This window comes from Panthera onca, chromosome F2 (assembly GCF_046562875.1).
Source record: "Panthera onca isolate mPanOnc1 chromosome F2, mPanOnc1 haplotype 2, whole genome shotgun sequence".
In the NCBI taxonomy this organism is placed as follows: domain Eukaryota; kingdom Metazoa; phylum Chordata; class Mammalia; order Carnivora; family Felidae; genus Panthera; species Panthera onca.
The window spans coordinates 68,636,529-68,652,975 of NC_138356.1; the positions used below are offsets into that span (position 1 = coordinate 68,636,529).

General features: G+C 40.4%; 1 protein-coding gene across 1 annotated transcript; it reads right to left on the bottom strand.

Moving 5' to 3' along the window:
• Positions 1–12,098: 12,098 nt before the first annotated feature.
• On the bottom strand, positions 12,099–13,970 carry LOC132675909 (zeta-crystallin). The gene has a single exon (XM_060628115.3). It carries the CDS (start codon positions 13,862–13,864, stop codon positions 12,872–12,874), a length of 993 nt encoding a protein of 330 aa, XP_060484098.3. The 5' UTR covers positions 13,865–13,970; the 3' UTR covers positions 12,099–12,871.
• Positions 13,971–16,447: the final 2,477 nt, after the last annotated feature.

A 16,447-nucleotide genomic window follows, 5' to 3' on the forward strand; every position in this document is an offset into this window, starting at 1 on the left:
CTCAGCGGGAGCCTTTCTGCATCCTTCAGAAGCCTGCATCAGCCCCTTGCCCTCTGGAGGGGCTGCTCTTCCCTAGAACCTCTTACCCTTCCAAGACTCCTGCCTTGTATCAACAGATTTGGTTTTCCCATCGTGTCGGACTTATTTCTTACCCCTTTCGACTGTGTGGATATTTCCATCTTTCACACTTGCCAACAAGGGGAGTGACAATTTCAATCACATGCCACTCGTATAATTTATTACTTTTATTTATTTTTGAAGAAAATTTTTGATGTTTTGTCTTATTTTTCTAGAGACAGAGAGAGACAAAGCGCGAGCAGGGGAGGGGCAGAGAGAGAGGGAGACACAGAATCAGAAGCAGCCTCCAGACTCTGAGCTGTCAGCACAGAGCCCAATGCGGGGCTCGAACCCACGAACGCGAGGTCATGACCTGAGCCGAAGTTAGATGCTCAGCCGCCTCAGTCACCCAGGAGCCCCAATTTATTACTTTTAAGCTAAAAATGCCTTTGTTTTGGAAGGAGTACCAAAGACATCCTTAGATTGGGGTCCCAGCCGAGTGGACAGTTGAGGTTCCATTAAGTCCCTCCCCTGTTTCTGCATAGTTGTTGATTTTGATAGTGTGTACAAGGAAGGGAACTTGGAAGCTAAATGCCGTGCTGATGAGGTGACATGTGTGGTAGGTTGGGGAAGGTGACATTTTGATCTCCCAGCTGCTCTTTGTCTTACTTTAAAAACTTTTTGGGGGGCGCCTGGGTGGCGCAGTCGGTTAAGCGTCCGACTTCAGCCAGGTCACGATCTCGCGGTCCGTGAGTTCGAGCCCCGCGTCGGGCTCTGGGCTGATGGCTCGGAGCCTGGAGCCTGTTTCCGATTCTGTGTCTCCCTCTCTCTCTGCCCCTCCCCCGTTCATGCTCTGTCTCTCTCTGTCCCAAAAATAAATTAAAAACATTGAAAAAAAAAATTAAAAAAAAAAAAACAAAAAAACTTTTTGGAACTAGTTGCGGAAGAGAGGGTTGTATGCTCCCTGAAAATTCCCAACAGTATTGATCTGATTTCTGATCCCAGCGATTGCTTTAATCTCAGGCTAGGTCTTTTTTTTTTTTTTTTTTTTTTTTTTTTTTTTTTTTTTTTTTAAGTTTTGGCTAAATTGGAACACCGCCACTCAGAATGATTCTTAGTCTTTATTTGACAGTCACTTTCTTCATGCGATAAATGGCTCTTCCAATCCCTCGCTAGCAAAAATTTGTCTGGGCTTCCATCAGCAGTGGAAGGGTAACGTGGGCTACTGGCTGTTGCCCAGCTGATTGGCAGACAACTGGATATGGCATTTCAAACGAACATTTCATTAAAAGTTGGGAAAGGCAGAGAGGAACAGCACAATCCTGTTCTTTACATTTGTTGAGATGTCTTTCTCATTAATGGCTCTTAGGACTGAGAATCATACCCCTTATTTGGATGATGGGGAGGACTGACATGGCATCCAGGGCATCGGTAGAGGCAGAAGCCAGGCCTTTGTGTGCGCATGTGTGCACGTTAGCATCTGAAGTCTGCTTTGTGGGCCACTCTCCCTGAGAACACTGTGTGGCTTGCTTGGCAAGATGAGATCATAGGTTTCCACATTTAGCATCTTGGGTCTCCAGACACCAAAACTTTTTAGCTCTGACTTGAAAGCTTATCACTATAGAGATGAAAAAAAAAAGCCACTTTCTGATAGTAAGGAGAAAAGACTCCCTGAAAATCTCTTATGAACCGGAGTGATGAGTGAAAAGTAAGAAAAATGACACTGCCTAGATTTTTATACTTCACAAAGCCAGGAGAGGGAATTTTCCGAGGGTCCTTTGCCAATAGTAAGTACTTTTAACCCAGCTCAGAATTTGAGTAAAGCCAGCTTGGCTTGCTCCTAATTTAGGATAGAAAAAGAAAAAAATGGATCAATAAACTTTTAAACCCCAGGAAGCCAAGGGAAATTTCTAGAAGCTCCTTAGGTTTTGTTACTGTGTTCTCCATTCCAACCCTCTCTTGTCTAATCCATGTGGTTCATGGCTGCCAGGTTAATTTTTCTGAAATGCCACTTTGTGTATGACATTTTCCTTGCTCAGAATTCTACAAGAATGGCTATTGTCCCCAGAAGGAGACCAGAGTGAATCGCCTGGCTTTCAAAGGCCATCTTGTGCTGGTGTCTGCCCACCCGCGAGCCCCTTCCTCCGTAGCTACAGCCAAAGCAAGCTCTCTGTTCTACGTGAGCATCCCAGGCACATTGTCACCTCTTAGTTTTTGTTTGGGGGTGTGGTGATGCTGGTGTGTGTGAAAGTTACTTAAGAATCTCATTAAAAGGACCAGCACCACCTTCACCCTCTTTTTCCATGTGGGATGCTTCTTTTTGTCTGGTTCTGCTTGTCTAAGTCCTAAACTTCTAGAGGCTGGCTTCAGCTTCACCAGCAGCCCAACTTAGATAAATGGATATAAAAAGAGAAAGGCATTCTAGGCAGGGAGAAAACAAGGCAAAAACTGGGAATTGTGGAAGCCACCCGTCAAAATTTAGGTCTGCAGATTGTATCTAAATGACTTGGTGTATATGGCCGCACAAGGGAACTCCAATGCCCTTAATTGGAAAGGTGTCAGCTTTGAGGTTGGAGAGAGTTGACTCTGAATCCTCTTATTCTGGGGCTGGGCTAGCTTGGGTAGGTCACTTTTTCTCCTGACATCTACTTCATTCATTTGGAAAAAGTGGGCTCTGTTTTTATGTTAGGGATTGGATGTTATGACATGGGCAACGTGTGTAACCTGTAGTAGGTACTTACTAAACGTTGGTTCTCTTCTCTTCCGTCTGTTTGGGTAGTAGAGACAGGTTGACAGATGCCACCAGTGCTTTGCCACGTCTTCCATTTCCACCTGCAAACCCCTGCATTCCTGTGTTCGAGGATTTTCTCTCTGAGGCATGTTTTTCTGGCCCATGTGGTAGATCTAAAGTTCCAGGGGATTGCACTCTTTGGTAGCAGCCTTCAACCAATGGCTAATGGGGACGGTTGTATAAACACCCCAGATTCATCATCCCTTGAGTATGATAACTCGGAGGCAAGTGTTTTGCTTTGGCCCATGGGATGGAACTCCAGGCATCCACGGCTGTAGCTGGCTTGGTGACAGCCCCCTCGTTGGCTTCCTTCTTTCCCTGGTCTCATCCACTCCCCTGCTAGTATTTCCTTCTCCTTTCAAATATACTACTTGCATTTGAATCCCCATTTCAGGAACTGCTTCTTCTGGAAGAATCCACACTGAAACAGAATCCTAGTCTACATTTCTATTTACAACTCCTCCCAGTAGGGCTGGTCTAGCTGCTCCCAATTGTTTTATGGATCTGGGAGGCAGAATAAGTATATCATCTCAGTTCTCATAAGCCGTGCTGTCATCGTGTACCATAAGAAATATGACCGTGGCAATAACACGCTACATCTTAGTCCCTCTAATGTGTAAACTAATACAACAGTCAGGCACATTCCATGTCTCTGATATTAAATGATGACTGAATTATTGATAACTGGTCCCACATTCCCTTGAATCAAATATTAATATAGCAGTATCTTACATGTGGTCGCTGGATTCCTTTTTAATGATTTCATCACTCAGAAATCCGACCACGTCTTTTACCTCGTACAAGATGAATTGGGTGCATTCTGGAAAGACAACTTGAGGAGATGGAATGTTTAAACATTGGCTGTTGTGTTCTATCAGAGTTGACACATAGCAAGCTTTCCCCGGGACAAGTGTCAAACACCAAAGAAGGATTTCAATTGTCTGAGACTTTCATTAGGGTCTAGTATAGAATTTGTTTCTGCTGACCTATTTCATGGTAGCCTTCAAATGGGAAACACAAAACACAGGCATGGCAGAGTTGGAATGGACTTTCCATCTACACTCTTCACATTCAGTATTTAGTTTCAAGTATTTTGGCATATGTAATCTCACCCACCTCTGGATTCCTCTGGCACTTTCTGCCTGCACTGTTCTTATGGCACGTACATATTCTAGTATATCCTGGTTCTAATACATTTATTGGTGTATGTCTTGTTTCTTCTCCTGGATTATACTCTTGAGGTCCTGGTTCTCAATGTTGTTGACATTGAGATGCTCCTTTCCTGAGGGCTTTTGTATCTTACTCATCCTCACATCCCAGAATTTACTGAAGAATCTGCAACACTGTAGGTACTCCATAAATGCTTGTTCAGTGGCAACCTTTGGCAACAGATACATGCAAAAGACCTACCATTTCAGTAAGGTTTGGGGGTGAAGGAGTGCTTAGTTCGTATTCTCGTTCTCTCTCTTCTAGATCGGAGATATTCTCTTTAAAGATTTCAAAGGGAAAAAAAAATTGCTAAGAGATCTGAGAAAACCCTGTGGGAGGTTTTAAAAGGATGTTAGCCTTTATTAATTTTATTACTGTTCCTGGCACTCAGTGCCATACCTTGTGATATAACAAACATTTGTTTATCATCTGGACACTGTGCTGGGTCTTTGTTCTGGGGTTTTCAGTTTTTAAAAACTCTTTACCACTCATTGCTATGTACTTCTAGGCAAGAATAAGTCGATAATGAACATAAGCAAGGGTTTTAAACAGTTATAAAATTTTCTCAGTATGTTGCTAAAACAGGAATCTGCTGGAGTTACCATTCTTTTTTTTTTATATGAAATTTATTGTCAAATTGGTTTCCATACAACATCCAGTGCTCATCCCAAAAAATGCCCTCTTCAAAACCCATCACCCACCCTTCTCTCCCTCCCACCCCCCATCAACCCTCAGTTTGTTCTCAGTTTTTAAAAGTCTCTTATGCTTTGGCTCTCTCCCACTCTAACCTCTTTTTTTTTTTTCCTTCCCCTCCCCCATGGGTTTCTGTTAAGTTTCTCAGGATCCACATACGAGTGAAAACATGGTATCTGTCTTTCTCTGTATGGCTTATTTCACGTAGCATCACACTCTCCAGTTCCATCCACGTTGCTACAAAGGGCCATATTTCATTCTTTCTCATTGCCACGTAGTACTCCATTGTGTACATAAACGACAATTTCTTTATCCATTCATCAGTTGATGGACATTTACGCTCTTTCCATACTTTGGCGATTGTTGAGAGTGCTGCTATAAACATTGGGGTACAAGTGCCCCTCTGCATCAGTCCTCCTGTATCCCTTGGGTAAATTCCTAGCAGTGCTACTGCTGGGTCATAGGGTAGGTCTATTTTTAATTTTCTGAGGAACCTCCACACTGTTTTCCAGAGCGGCTGCACCAGTTTGCATTCCCACCAACGGTGCAAAAGGGTTCCCGTTTCTCCACATCCTCTCCAGCATCTATAGTCTCCTGATTTGTTCATTTTGGCCACTCTGACTGGCGTGAGGTGATATCTGAGTGTGGTTTTGATTTGTATTTCCCTGATGAGGAGCGACGTTGAGCAACTTTTCACGTGCCTATTGGCCATCCGGATGTCTTCTTTAGAGAAGTGTCTATTCATGTTTTCTGCCCATTTCTTCACTGGATTATTTGTTTTTCGGGTGTGGTGGAGTTACCATTCTAAAACAAATGCTATGCTTGTTATTTTATGTAAAAAGTAAAATTTTAAAAATCTAACACTAACCCATTTCTGGATGTCAGGCACTGTGTGGTACACGAATTAACTATGCCAAGTGACCATTAACTATGTTAAATGCTTGCAGCAGTCCAATGAATTATGTACTGTTACCGTTGTATGTTCCAGGTAAGAAAACCTACCTGAGGTCACACAGTAAGTGGTATAGATTTGGGGTATGAACACAGAGAGTCTTACTCCAAAGTCGGCTCTCTTAAAAATTATGCAATACTGTTTCTTATAGCCGATCATTTCCCTTTTCACTTTGGCTTCTGGGAAGCTGCGAGAGAAATTTCTCATCGAACTTTACTCTGAGTTTTACATCTACATTGAATTTTGACTTGAATTAATTTGTGTTTGTTTTTCTCCTGATCTTACCTAACTGTAGTTTTCTGTTCCAAAATTAGAAAATTTCTGTTTCCCTTTTATCCGATTGCTCTTTATGTGGGGTAGCAACACCATCACTGACTCTAATGCTGCCTCCATCATTCATATATTCAGGTCAGGAAGTACCTGGGAATTCTATAGCCAGGCACTTTTTTTAGGAAATGACGCTCTGGACAGAGGAAGTGACTTGTTCTAGTTCACGTATCAGTGAGTGGTCAACCTTGACAAAAACCTAGCTCCCCTGACTTCTGATCCAATGTTGTTCCCACCCTACCATCTTGTCTTATGTTACTCCTGCTTATTTGTCACTAGTACCCATTTCTCAATCATGTCTTGTGTTATCTTTCTAGGATATATTTAATCTTTCTTTCATCTGCAGAAATAATATATTAGGAAAAATACGGTCCCAGGAGCTAGAGAGCCCTATGACCCTTAACAAATGACTTAATTTCTATGGGCTTTAGTTTCCTCATCTGTTCTGATAAGTGCTGTGATGCCCGAGGTGCTCTTGGTACATAGATATAAATAACTCACTAACATTTGTAATTTATTTAAATGCAATTTATTGAATTCATATATCTAAGAATCAAAAATTTGAAAACCAATTTTCCTGAGTATTGACATTATTGATTTGGAGTGTGATTAATGAAATTCTCTCAAATAATTAATTGCAACTTCAAATTTTATATAATTTATTCTTTTAAATGCTGCACACATATTTAACTGTAGGCAAAACACAGATGGAATTATTACAAAACATATTATTATGTATGCCTTCACACCTATTCTAAGATGTCACTCTTGTGGTCTCAATTCATTTCCTTATTAATTCTGTATTTGGTTTTATCTTTTCTAAGGTTTATTTCCTTACTTAGCTGGGATCTTTCTAGGACTTCAATAATAATATTTTGACACCTACTCAGGGAAGCAGTAATCTTACCAGACTGAAAAGAAGAAGAATATCTTTGTTGACTATTCAAACTTTCAGTACCTGAGTTTTAGATTAATTGGCTCTCACTCAGGGGGCAAGAACTCATGCCTTGCCCACAGCTATTCAAACACAAGTCACTAACCAGTAAAGATAAACTCTACTACTATGACTTTTTAGATTCACACTTGCCATATTTGTAACCTGCTATTTCCACCACAAAATTATCTCCGTGTTTTATTTATTGTCTTTTAATATTTATATATAAATTAATTATATACAATTAATAATACACAAATTAAGCTATAATTAATATACAAAAGTGCATCCACTTTTACAGTTCAATGACTTTTCACAAATGCATATACCAAGGAAGCAAACCATTATCAATACATAGAGCATATAGAATATTTTCATCAGTACCCAAAATTTTCCTCAATGCCTTTTGCTAGTCAGGCTCTATGATGACCCCAGACCTGAATCCAGACAATTACTAATCTGGTGATTACAAATAAAGCTGCTCTGCATTTTAGTGTACAGGTTTTGAACATACTAAAAACAAATCTCTAAATAGTTCATGTTTTTTGATGCTGTTGTGAATGGTGTATTTTTAAATTTCAGTTTCCAATTGTTCATTGAGAGTATATAGCAATCAGTTGATTTTTTTTTTACATATTGACATTTTATCTTGTCACCTTGCTCATTTTTTTTTTTTCCCTAGTGGCTTGTTTTCTAGGTTCTTTAGGACTTTTTATTTTGCACATGATCATCTTTTCTATTCATGAAGACAGTTTTAATTCTTCCTTTCCAATCTATATGCCTTTTTTTTCTTGCCTTATCGAAATGGCTAGGACCTCCAGTACAGTGTTGAACAGAATTGCTGAGAATAGAAATTCATACCTTGTTGACTGTGTGTTGCCTTTCACCATTAAATATGATGTTCAATCTTTTACCATTAAATACGATATGAGTTATTGGTTTCACTGTAGACATTCTTCATAAGGTTGAAGAGTTTCCTTCTATTCCTACTTGGCTGAATGTTTTTGTTATATAATCATGGGTAAGTGTTAAAGTTTGTCAAATACATCTTATGCATATATGAAAATGAACATATAATTTTTCTCTTTTATTCTCTTTATATTGGAATGTTTAGACATTTACATCTTATGCAATTATTAATATAATTGGACTTAAATCCACCTCTTCGCTATTTATTGATGTTGTACTATCTGTTCTCTATTCCTTTTCAGTCTTATTTTGGCCTTTAAAAATTTTTTTTAAATGTATATTCATTTTTGAGAGAGAGACAGAATGCACGTGGGGGAGGGGCAGAGAGAGAAGAAGGCACAGAATCTGAAACAGGCTCCAGGCTCTGAGCTGTCAGCACAGAGCCCGACGCACGGCTTGAACTCGGAAATGGTGAGATCGTGACCTGAGCCTAAGTTGGATGCTTGACTGACTGAGCTACCCAGGCACCCCTTTTTTGGCCTTTTAAGTGTGTTTTAGAATTTTATTTTATTTTCACAATTGGCTTATTAGCTTTATCTCTGTTTTATTTTGTAATGGTTGCTCTAGGGTTTACAATATGCAGTTTATCTTCATAAGTTAATCCATAGTTTATCTTCATGTAACCTAACACCATGTCACGGTTGATACATACAAATTAAAACTGTATTTTCAAATGTATCCACCCATCTTTTGTACTATTGTTACTAAGCCCCATACTAATTTTTTATACTTGTGTTAATACATCGATGATATTTTAAAGATTTTGCAACTTGAGAAATTGTCTTTGATGTTTAGTCACATATTTACCCTTTCAGGAACTCTTATTTCTTATCCATCCAAACTCACATCTAGTGACTTCTTTTCTTTTTTATAACTTTGGTACATATCTTAAGCCACCTTTGTACTTGGTTATTGTATAAAATTTCTAGGGGTGTTTGTCTCACTTGCTGTCTTCTGTATTTACTTTCTCCACTACCAGAGACAGAAATAGCACCTACTGAAACTTTATAATAGACATATACTGAACAGAAGAAATGAAATACTCATATATATCCATGCTTCAAACTTCCTTAAAAAATACCTTATTGTGGTTATCACTCTTATTTTATATACCAATAATTTTTTATACTTTGTTTAATTGGTTTCTCATTATGAACCAATATGCTTTCATAGGTACACCTTGTTTCAATTAACCATAAGATTATAACAATTATTTTTGGTGCTGAAATTTTCCCAGTGTGGTGTTGCTAGACCCTTAAATTAGAACCTTTAGAATCTTTTGTCTTTTAAGCGGTGTTCCGTAATTATTCTTAAGCTCCACCCATATTTTTTCTGTAATATGTAATAACTCTGAAATATGAAGTGAATAAGATTATTTTTCTCTGCGACTGTTGGAATAAAATAGAAAATATTTTTAAGAGTTGGTTATACTTCTATTATTGTGACTGGGACTCATGGCTTTCCACTCCCTCCCATTTTTTTATGATGGTGCAGGTTATTTTCTGTTTGATCCTCTCCACCCTCCCTTCCCCCATTTGTTTTTTTCCGTTTCCTGCTCTGCTTTGTGTGTGCTGGAGACCGATTTATTTGGACTACATTAAGGACCCCATTGTCCTCTGGCTCATGTTTTGACTCAGCTGATGAAAGACACCACCAGGAAGTTGGAGAGTTTGGAATGTTTGGGGAGAGAAAGTTTAGGGTGTCCTGCCTTCTCCATACTTCAACGTTAAAGTTTGGATAGTGGCTGGACTCCTCTACGCTAGAGTATCTGCATGGTGTTTTCTTCTCCATGCGTTCAGGTCTCACCATACTGCAGTGACATTGTTTCATCCCACTGTCCCTTCAGCCAAAGGGGCAGTGATGACCTATCACTGTGGCTAGTCTCTGAGTGCCTCCATATCATTACCTAGTCCTCTTAATTCTATCAATGGTCATCAGTTCTCTTCCATTGAATCTGGTTGAATGGAATTCTGTTTCCTGTTGGGACCCTAACTGACACAGCACTTAACACAAAATCCCCATGTTCCCGTTGTCAAAGCTTGAGTTTGCAATTAGAGCAAACAGAGCTCTCCTGTCATCTGATACTGCTTGATAACGAATGTGGTGGTGGGGATGCACACTCTCCTTTCAACTCCTGGAGATGTTAGAGTTACAATGAGTGTGACCGTGAAGTAGGATGAACTTTAATACATCTAATAACCAGTTTCTGACCATCCACCTTATCACTCTGATTACGAAACAAAAGATTAAGAACACGGCAGGATCCTCTCAGTTTCAGACTCCTCTGGAACCCTATGGAACTCCTCTAGAACTTTATTACTTTCCAGCTCTTGACATTAGTTATTATCTTAACTCTTCAGATAGGAAAGTAGAAAGTCAGTAAGATCTCCCAGGTTGATGATCAGGGCTAAAGAGTCTCCAAGATGAGAGTTTCAGGACAACCCCATCAAACATTTAGTTGGGGTTATTTTCAAAATGATATCATTAAATAGACCAAACTACTCTTTCCCATCTGTTTCTACACCTCCTCTGCTTTGTCATGACCAAGTTCATATCCCTTTCATAGGGGTGGTGTAGCTTCTCCCTCCTTTATCCTGGTTTTGTCATTCTCCTTGGGATGTGGCAGCTCTGGACTTCTTGGCCACTCTGCAAATAGGAAAGTCGTGTCCTCTTCCAAACCAGAATTCTCATTACTGTTTCCCTATTCTTCATTTTGGTTGCGATCTGATCCATCATAGAATGCACGAAGCGAGGACTTTGATAATTTGTTTCTGAGAGTGTTTACCAAAGTGAGTGACTGGGCATTATCCTTTTCATTTCTCCTAAGGATGTGTCTGGGCACAAAATAACTTAGCCTTCTGAGAGAGCACATGAGTTAATTCCTCTAATTTTTGTAGAGTGTGGTAGAGGGTGAGAGATGTGGGGGAAGTTCTCTTAGAGGTTATTCATGGGATCCCTCCTTAAGGCCCATCTGTGTATTTTCTAAATAGTCTACCTTCTAGGGAGTGGAATGTCTATGACTATAAGAATCTTACCTTTCAAGCTTGTGTTGACAGTCTGTTACATTGATGGCCACCGTTGACCCTACTTTCTTGTATCCATGTCCTTGACTAATGTCCCCTTGAATGTGGACTAGCCTGGTGACTTCCTTTAACCAAGAGACACAGGGAAGTGCTGGCATGTAAGCTCTTGGCCTAAATTTTTTTTAATATTTATTTATTTTTTGAGAGAGAGAAAGACAGAGAGACAGAGTGTGAGTGGGGGAAGGGCAGAGAGAGAGGGAGACACAGAGTCCAAAGCAGGCTTCAGGCTCTGAACTGTCAACACAGAGCCCTATGCGGGGCTCAGACTCACGGACTGTGAGATCATGACCTGAGCCGAAGTCTGACATTTAACCAACTGAACCACCCAGGTGCCCCTTGGCCAAAGTCTTACAAAGGCCTAGAAGTTCCTGCTTTTGCTTCCTTGGGAGTTCTGAGCTACCATGTAAGAAATCTGATTGCCCTGCTGGAGAGATCACATGGAGAAGCCACATGAAGAGGGTACGTAAAAAGGAAGAGGCCTTGAGACTACATAGAGAGGGTAAGGGAGAAGAGCCTAATCATCCCATGGTCTTCAGCTAAGCCTAGCCTCAAGCTGATCCACTAAATGAAAGCAGTCACACAAATGCCTCCTAACTCAATGAGCAAAAGAACCACTTAGCTGAGCCCTGACCGATACGTTTAAGCATTCAACATGCTACTGAGTGCACAGGGGTACAGAATGCAAAGGCACTGTGACCTGTAGCCATACATCTGGACTCTCTCACAGATTGCCTTTTGGATGCTTTTCCACATTCCTTCTCCTGGCTGAGTTCTTTCCTCTCTTACTGCTCAGGAAAGCATCTTTAAGCATGCCCTAAAGTCTGGATGCAAGACAATAAACCCAGAGAGAAGAAACTAAGATTCTACTTCAGGTTCCTCTTCTGAGTTCTAGTTTTCTACTTGAGCATTTTTTTTTTTTTCCTTGCACATAACATTGATGGCATTTATTTAGTATAGATAAAGACTTCCAACACAGAACACTGTTAGGAATTAATCATTAGGAACTATGTAAGAGATGTGATGTAAGGCAAGTATTATATAAAGATGAAATAGATAAACAGTTTTTATTTTTCTACAATATTATTTCTATTCTTTCCACTGCAAGTTACCATGCTATGAAAACAAAAGCCGCCCACTCTTAATATGTCAAATTTGTTTAGTAATTTAAAGAAAAATATATGACTCCCATCACACAGATAATTCTAAATTTACTTTGAAAATCAAATCATCAAGAAGTATCTATCTGGAGAGACTATGGACCTACTATCACATTGTAACAAAGATAAGGCTGCTATCTTCACAGAATATATGGATAATTAGTAATCAACCATTAACACAGTGAATGTTCTAATATTTGGGGAAATATTGGAAAACTATTTTTTAAAAAACAAATTTCTGTGGACATTGTTTATCTTGCCAATGAGATTAGTTTGGAAAAGGGGTCTTGTTTAGTTTAGAAAATCTTCAGAGTCCAATAGAGTTCTGGGCTGAACATATACTGAAGATCCTTTACAAGCACAAATAGGCTTGGAAATCACGCAGTCTTACTTTGAATTAGCTTGCTTTAGTCCAAGGTATGGAATTAATGATCAAGTACTAGGAATTTCTGTAATGTACCCAATGCCAAATGGCTACTAACATTCTACTTCCTACTATGATGACTCCTTGATTAGAGCTCGGTGGGAGGCATAAAGCATATTGTGAACTATAAAATAAATTGTACTCCAATTTATTCCAGATCTCTAAAGCTAAATCTTGTTTTTCGATATAAGAAACTCACTATTTTAGCAGAAGTAGTATAAGTAAAACTGGGGCAGGAAACTTCTAATTGCACAAGAAATACATGAAAGACTTAATCATTCTAAGAGAAGAATCATTTTCCCAGTAGCCCCACTGCTATGGATGATATTTTCATGAGCCTGGGCCACCTTCTCCAATGAATACTGAGAACCTATTACAGGTTTCAGCCAACCAATTTCCATTCCAGCTTGAAGGGCCGCTGCATATTGCCTAAATTCCTCCTTAGTTGATGAGTAGAGAGCAACCCCAATTATACTAGATTCCTTTGTCATGGTGTCCCGTGGGTTTATTTCAATAGGACCTCTGCTGCCAACAACTATTACTCGTCCTCCACGTGACAGAAGATTCAAATCATTATTAAGATTTACATTAGCTAACATTTCAATGATGACATCAATTCCTTTTTCACCAACAGATTTCTTAATTTTATCAATATAATTATGTTCTCTGTGGTTAAACACTTCATGGGCTCCATTTTGCAAAACGATGTTTTGTCCTTCCCCGGTACCAGCTGTGCCCAGAACCTTTAAACCATAAGCTCTAGCAATCTGGCATACTGCCAGTCCAACTCCTCCACTAGCCCCGTGAACCAGAACACTTTCTCCAGCTTTCACACGGGCACTGTGGAGCAGAGCTCGATAAGCAGTAAAATATGGGATACCGATGGCAGCTCCTTGTTTAAAGTCCAGTTTTTCTGGCAGTGGGTAAACAGTGTGATCTGCTGCAAGAGCATACTCGGCATAGCCCCCAGAGATGGTGCTGGTAGTGAAAACTCTGTCACCTTTCTTGAAAGTAGATGCATTATCTCCAACAGCTTCTATTACCCCAGCTACATCTGAACCAGGTGTATAGGGTAAGAGTGGTTTTATCTTGTGAGTACCAGAACGAATATATGTCTCCACTGGGTTTACACCACATGCATGGACCTTGATTAGAACCTGGTGGTCTTTTGGAGTTGGTACTGCCACATCTGACTGGAGTTTCAGCACTTCTGGTCCACCAAATTCAAAAACTCTAATTGCTCTCATCAATTTCAGTCCAGTTGCCATGGTGACCCGGTTCTAGAGAGGGGAAGCAAATTCTGCGAGGGCTCACTCAGATTCCACAAAAAAGGGGGACGGACCTGGGCGTCTTCTACGTTTGATGGCTCCTCCTGGTCCGTCTACTTGAGCATTTTACCCTATGACTTTAATATTTGCCATCTAAAGACCGTACAATTGCTTCCATATTCATTCCAATCTAAGGGATGGAGTGAGGTTACATTTTCTTGCACCGCCCCCCCCCCCCCACCCCAGAGAGGCCTCCCTCTTCCTGAGAATAGGCAGCCATCTATACAGATGACCACACGTGAGATCTTAACATAACCCTGGGTGAGTTCAGACCTCATATTTGCTGGCAGTACCCATTAGTACTGTTTGCTGGGGATTCTGGTTCTTCGAATTCTGAGAGTAAGCTAGGATTACACACCCTGTGGGCAGATGAGACCATGGATGAGTTGGAATGGGAGAGATGCCAGTTACTTCTGAATGGAGCTTTTTTTTTTTTTAATGTTTATTTATTTTTCAGGGAGACAGAGACAGAGACAGACTGAGTGGGGGAGGGACACAGAGAGAGGGAGACACAGAATCTATAGCAGGCTCCAGGCTCTGAGTTGTCAGCACAGAGCCCGATGTGGGGCTAGAACTCACAAACTGTGAGATCATGACCTGAGTCGAAGTCGGACGCTCAACCAACTGAGCCACCCAGGCGCCCCCTGAATGGAGCTTTTAAATGCAGGTGCCAGACCATCCAGAGCTCTCTTGCCTCTATCAGAGTTGGCATTGGTTGCCACTCCATCAGCAAAGTTCTTAGAGTAAGGTGATACGGAGAAGAGCTTTCTTGCTGACCCTCAACAGATGTGCAATATGGGCAAGAGTATTGTTTTAACCAGTATTTTGCAGTTATTTGTAATTGGAGCACAACCTATCCTAGACCGATTGATCTATTTATTGGCATAAGAGAAAGCTCTTGCTGTCGACCCCCTACGTGTTCTTTCTCTCTCCTTTTTGTCTTTGTGCTTAAAGCCTTTCTTAATGGAAAACATGCAGGTTATGTTTCTGGTGTTTGCTTTTCTGAATTAGTTCTGAAATATATAAAACAGGCCAAAACTCTTTTTTTTTTTTTTTAATTTTTTTTTTTTAATTTTTTTTTATTTTTTAATATATGAAATTTACTGTCAAATTGGTTTCCATACAACACCCAGTGCTCATCCCAAAAGGTGCCCTCCTCAATACCCATCACCCACCCTCCTCTCCCTCCCACCCCCCATCAACCCTCAGTTTGTTCTCAGTTTTTAAGAGTCTCTTATGGTTTGGCTCCCTCCCTCTCTAAACTTTTTTTTTCCTTCCCCTCTCCTATGGTCTTCTGTTAAGTTTCTCAGGATCTACATAAGAGTGAAAACATATGGTATCTGTCTTTCTCTGTACGACTTATTTCACTTAGCATCACACTCTCCAGTTCCATCCATGTTGCTACAAAGGGCCATATTTCATTCTTTCTCATTGCCACGTAGTACTCCATTATGTATATAAACCACAATTTCTTTATCCATTCATCACTTGATGGACATTTAGGCTCTTTCCATAATTTGGCTATTGTTGAGAGTGCCGCTATAAACATTGGGGTACAGGTGCCCCTATGCATCAGTACTCCTGTATCCCTTGGATAAATTCCTAGCAGTGCTATTGCTGGGTCATAGGGTAGGTCTATTTTTAATTTTCTGAGGAACCTCCACACTGCTTTCCAGAGCGGCTGCACCAATTTGCATTCCCACCAACAGTGCAAGAGGGTTCCTGTTTCTCCACATCCTCTCCAGCATCTATAGTCTCCTGATTTCTTCATTTTGGCCACTCTGACTGGCGTGAGGTGGTATCTGAGTGTGGTTTTGATTTGTATTTCCCTGATAAGGAGCGACGTTGAACATCTTTTCATGTGCCAAAACAGGCCAAAACTCTTAAGCTAACATTTGTGGGGCTTTTTTTTCAAGGGTTTCCCCGTTCTTTTTTCTCCCATCTCTCTTATTGTTTATGTTTAAACACTCTAAACTCCAGCCAGGTTGGACTTTCCCTGTTTGCCGTACACATCCAGCATCTCCTTTCTTCTGTGCGTAGCATGGTGATTCAGAGCCAGCGCTCAAGAGTCAGACAAATTAGTCTCAAATTCTAGCTTTAGCTCTCACTGTGTGACCATGAGCAAGTCATTTCATCTGTCAGAGATGGTTTTTTCTTCTGTGAACAGGAGATATATCTTCCTTGCAGTATTAGGGTATTAATAAGAAAATGTTTGAGAAGCGGTCAGCATAGTGCTTGGCTCTTTATAGACCCTCATCAAGATCTGGAAGTTTAGCTAAGCTTTTATGCATTCCCTGTAGATGGAATCTCCTGTCAGTAGCTCTGATTTAGTCCTAAGGATGGTTCAAAAGCTTTGTCAGTTCACCTGTGTGTTTTTATGGTTAGCCCACAATTCCTTCTTCATCTATAGCAACTACGTATAATCTCCTATGTTACTAAATCCTAAAATAATTACTGGTGGGGCGCCTGGGTGGATCAGTCGGTTGAGTGTCCGACTTAAGCGCGGGTCGTGATCTCGCAGTT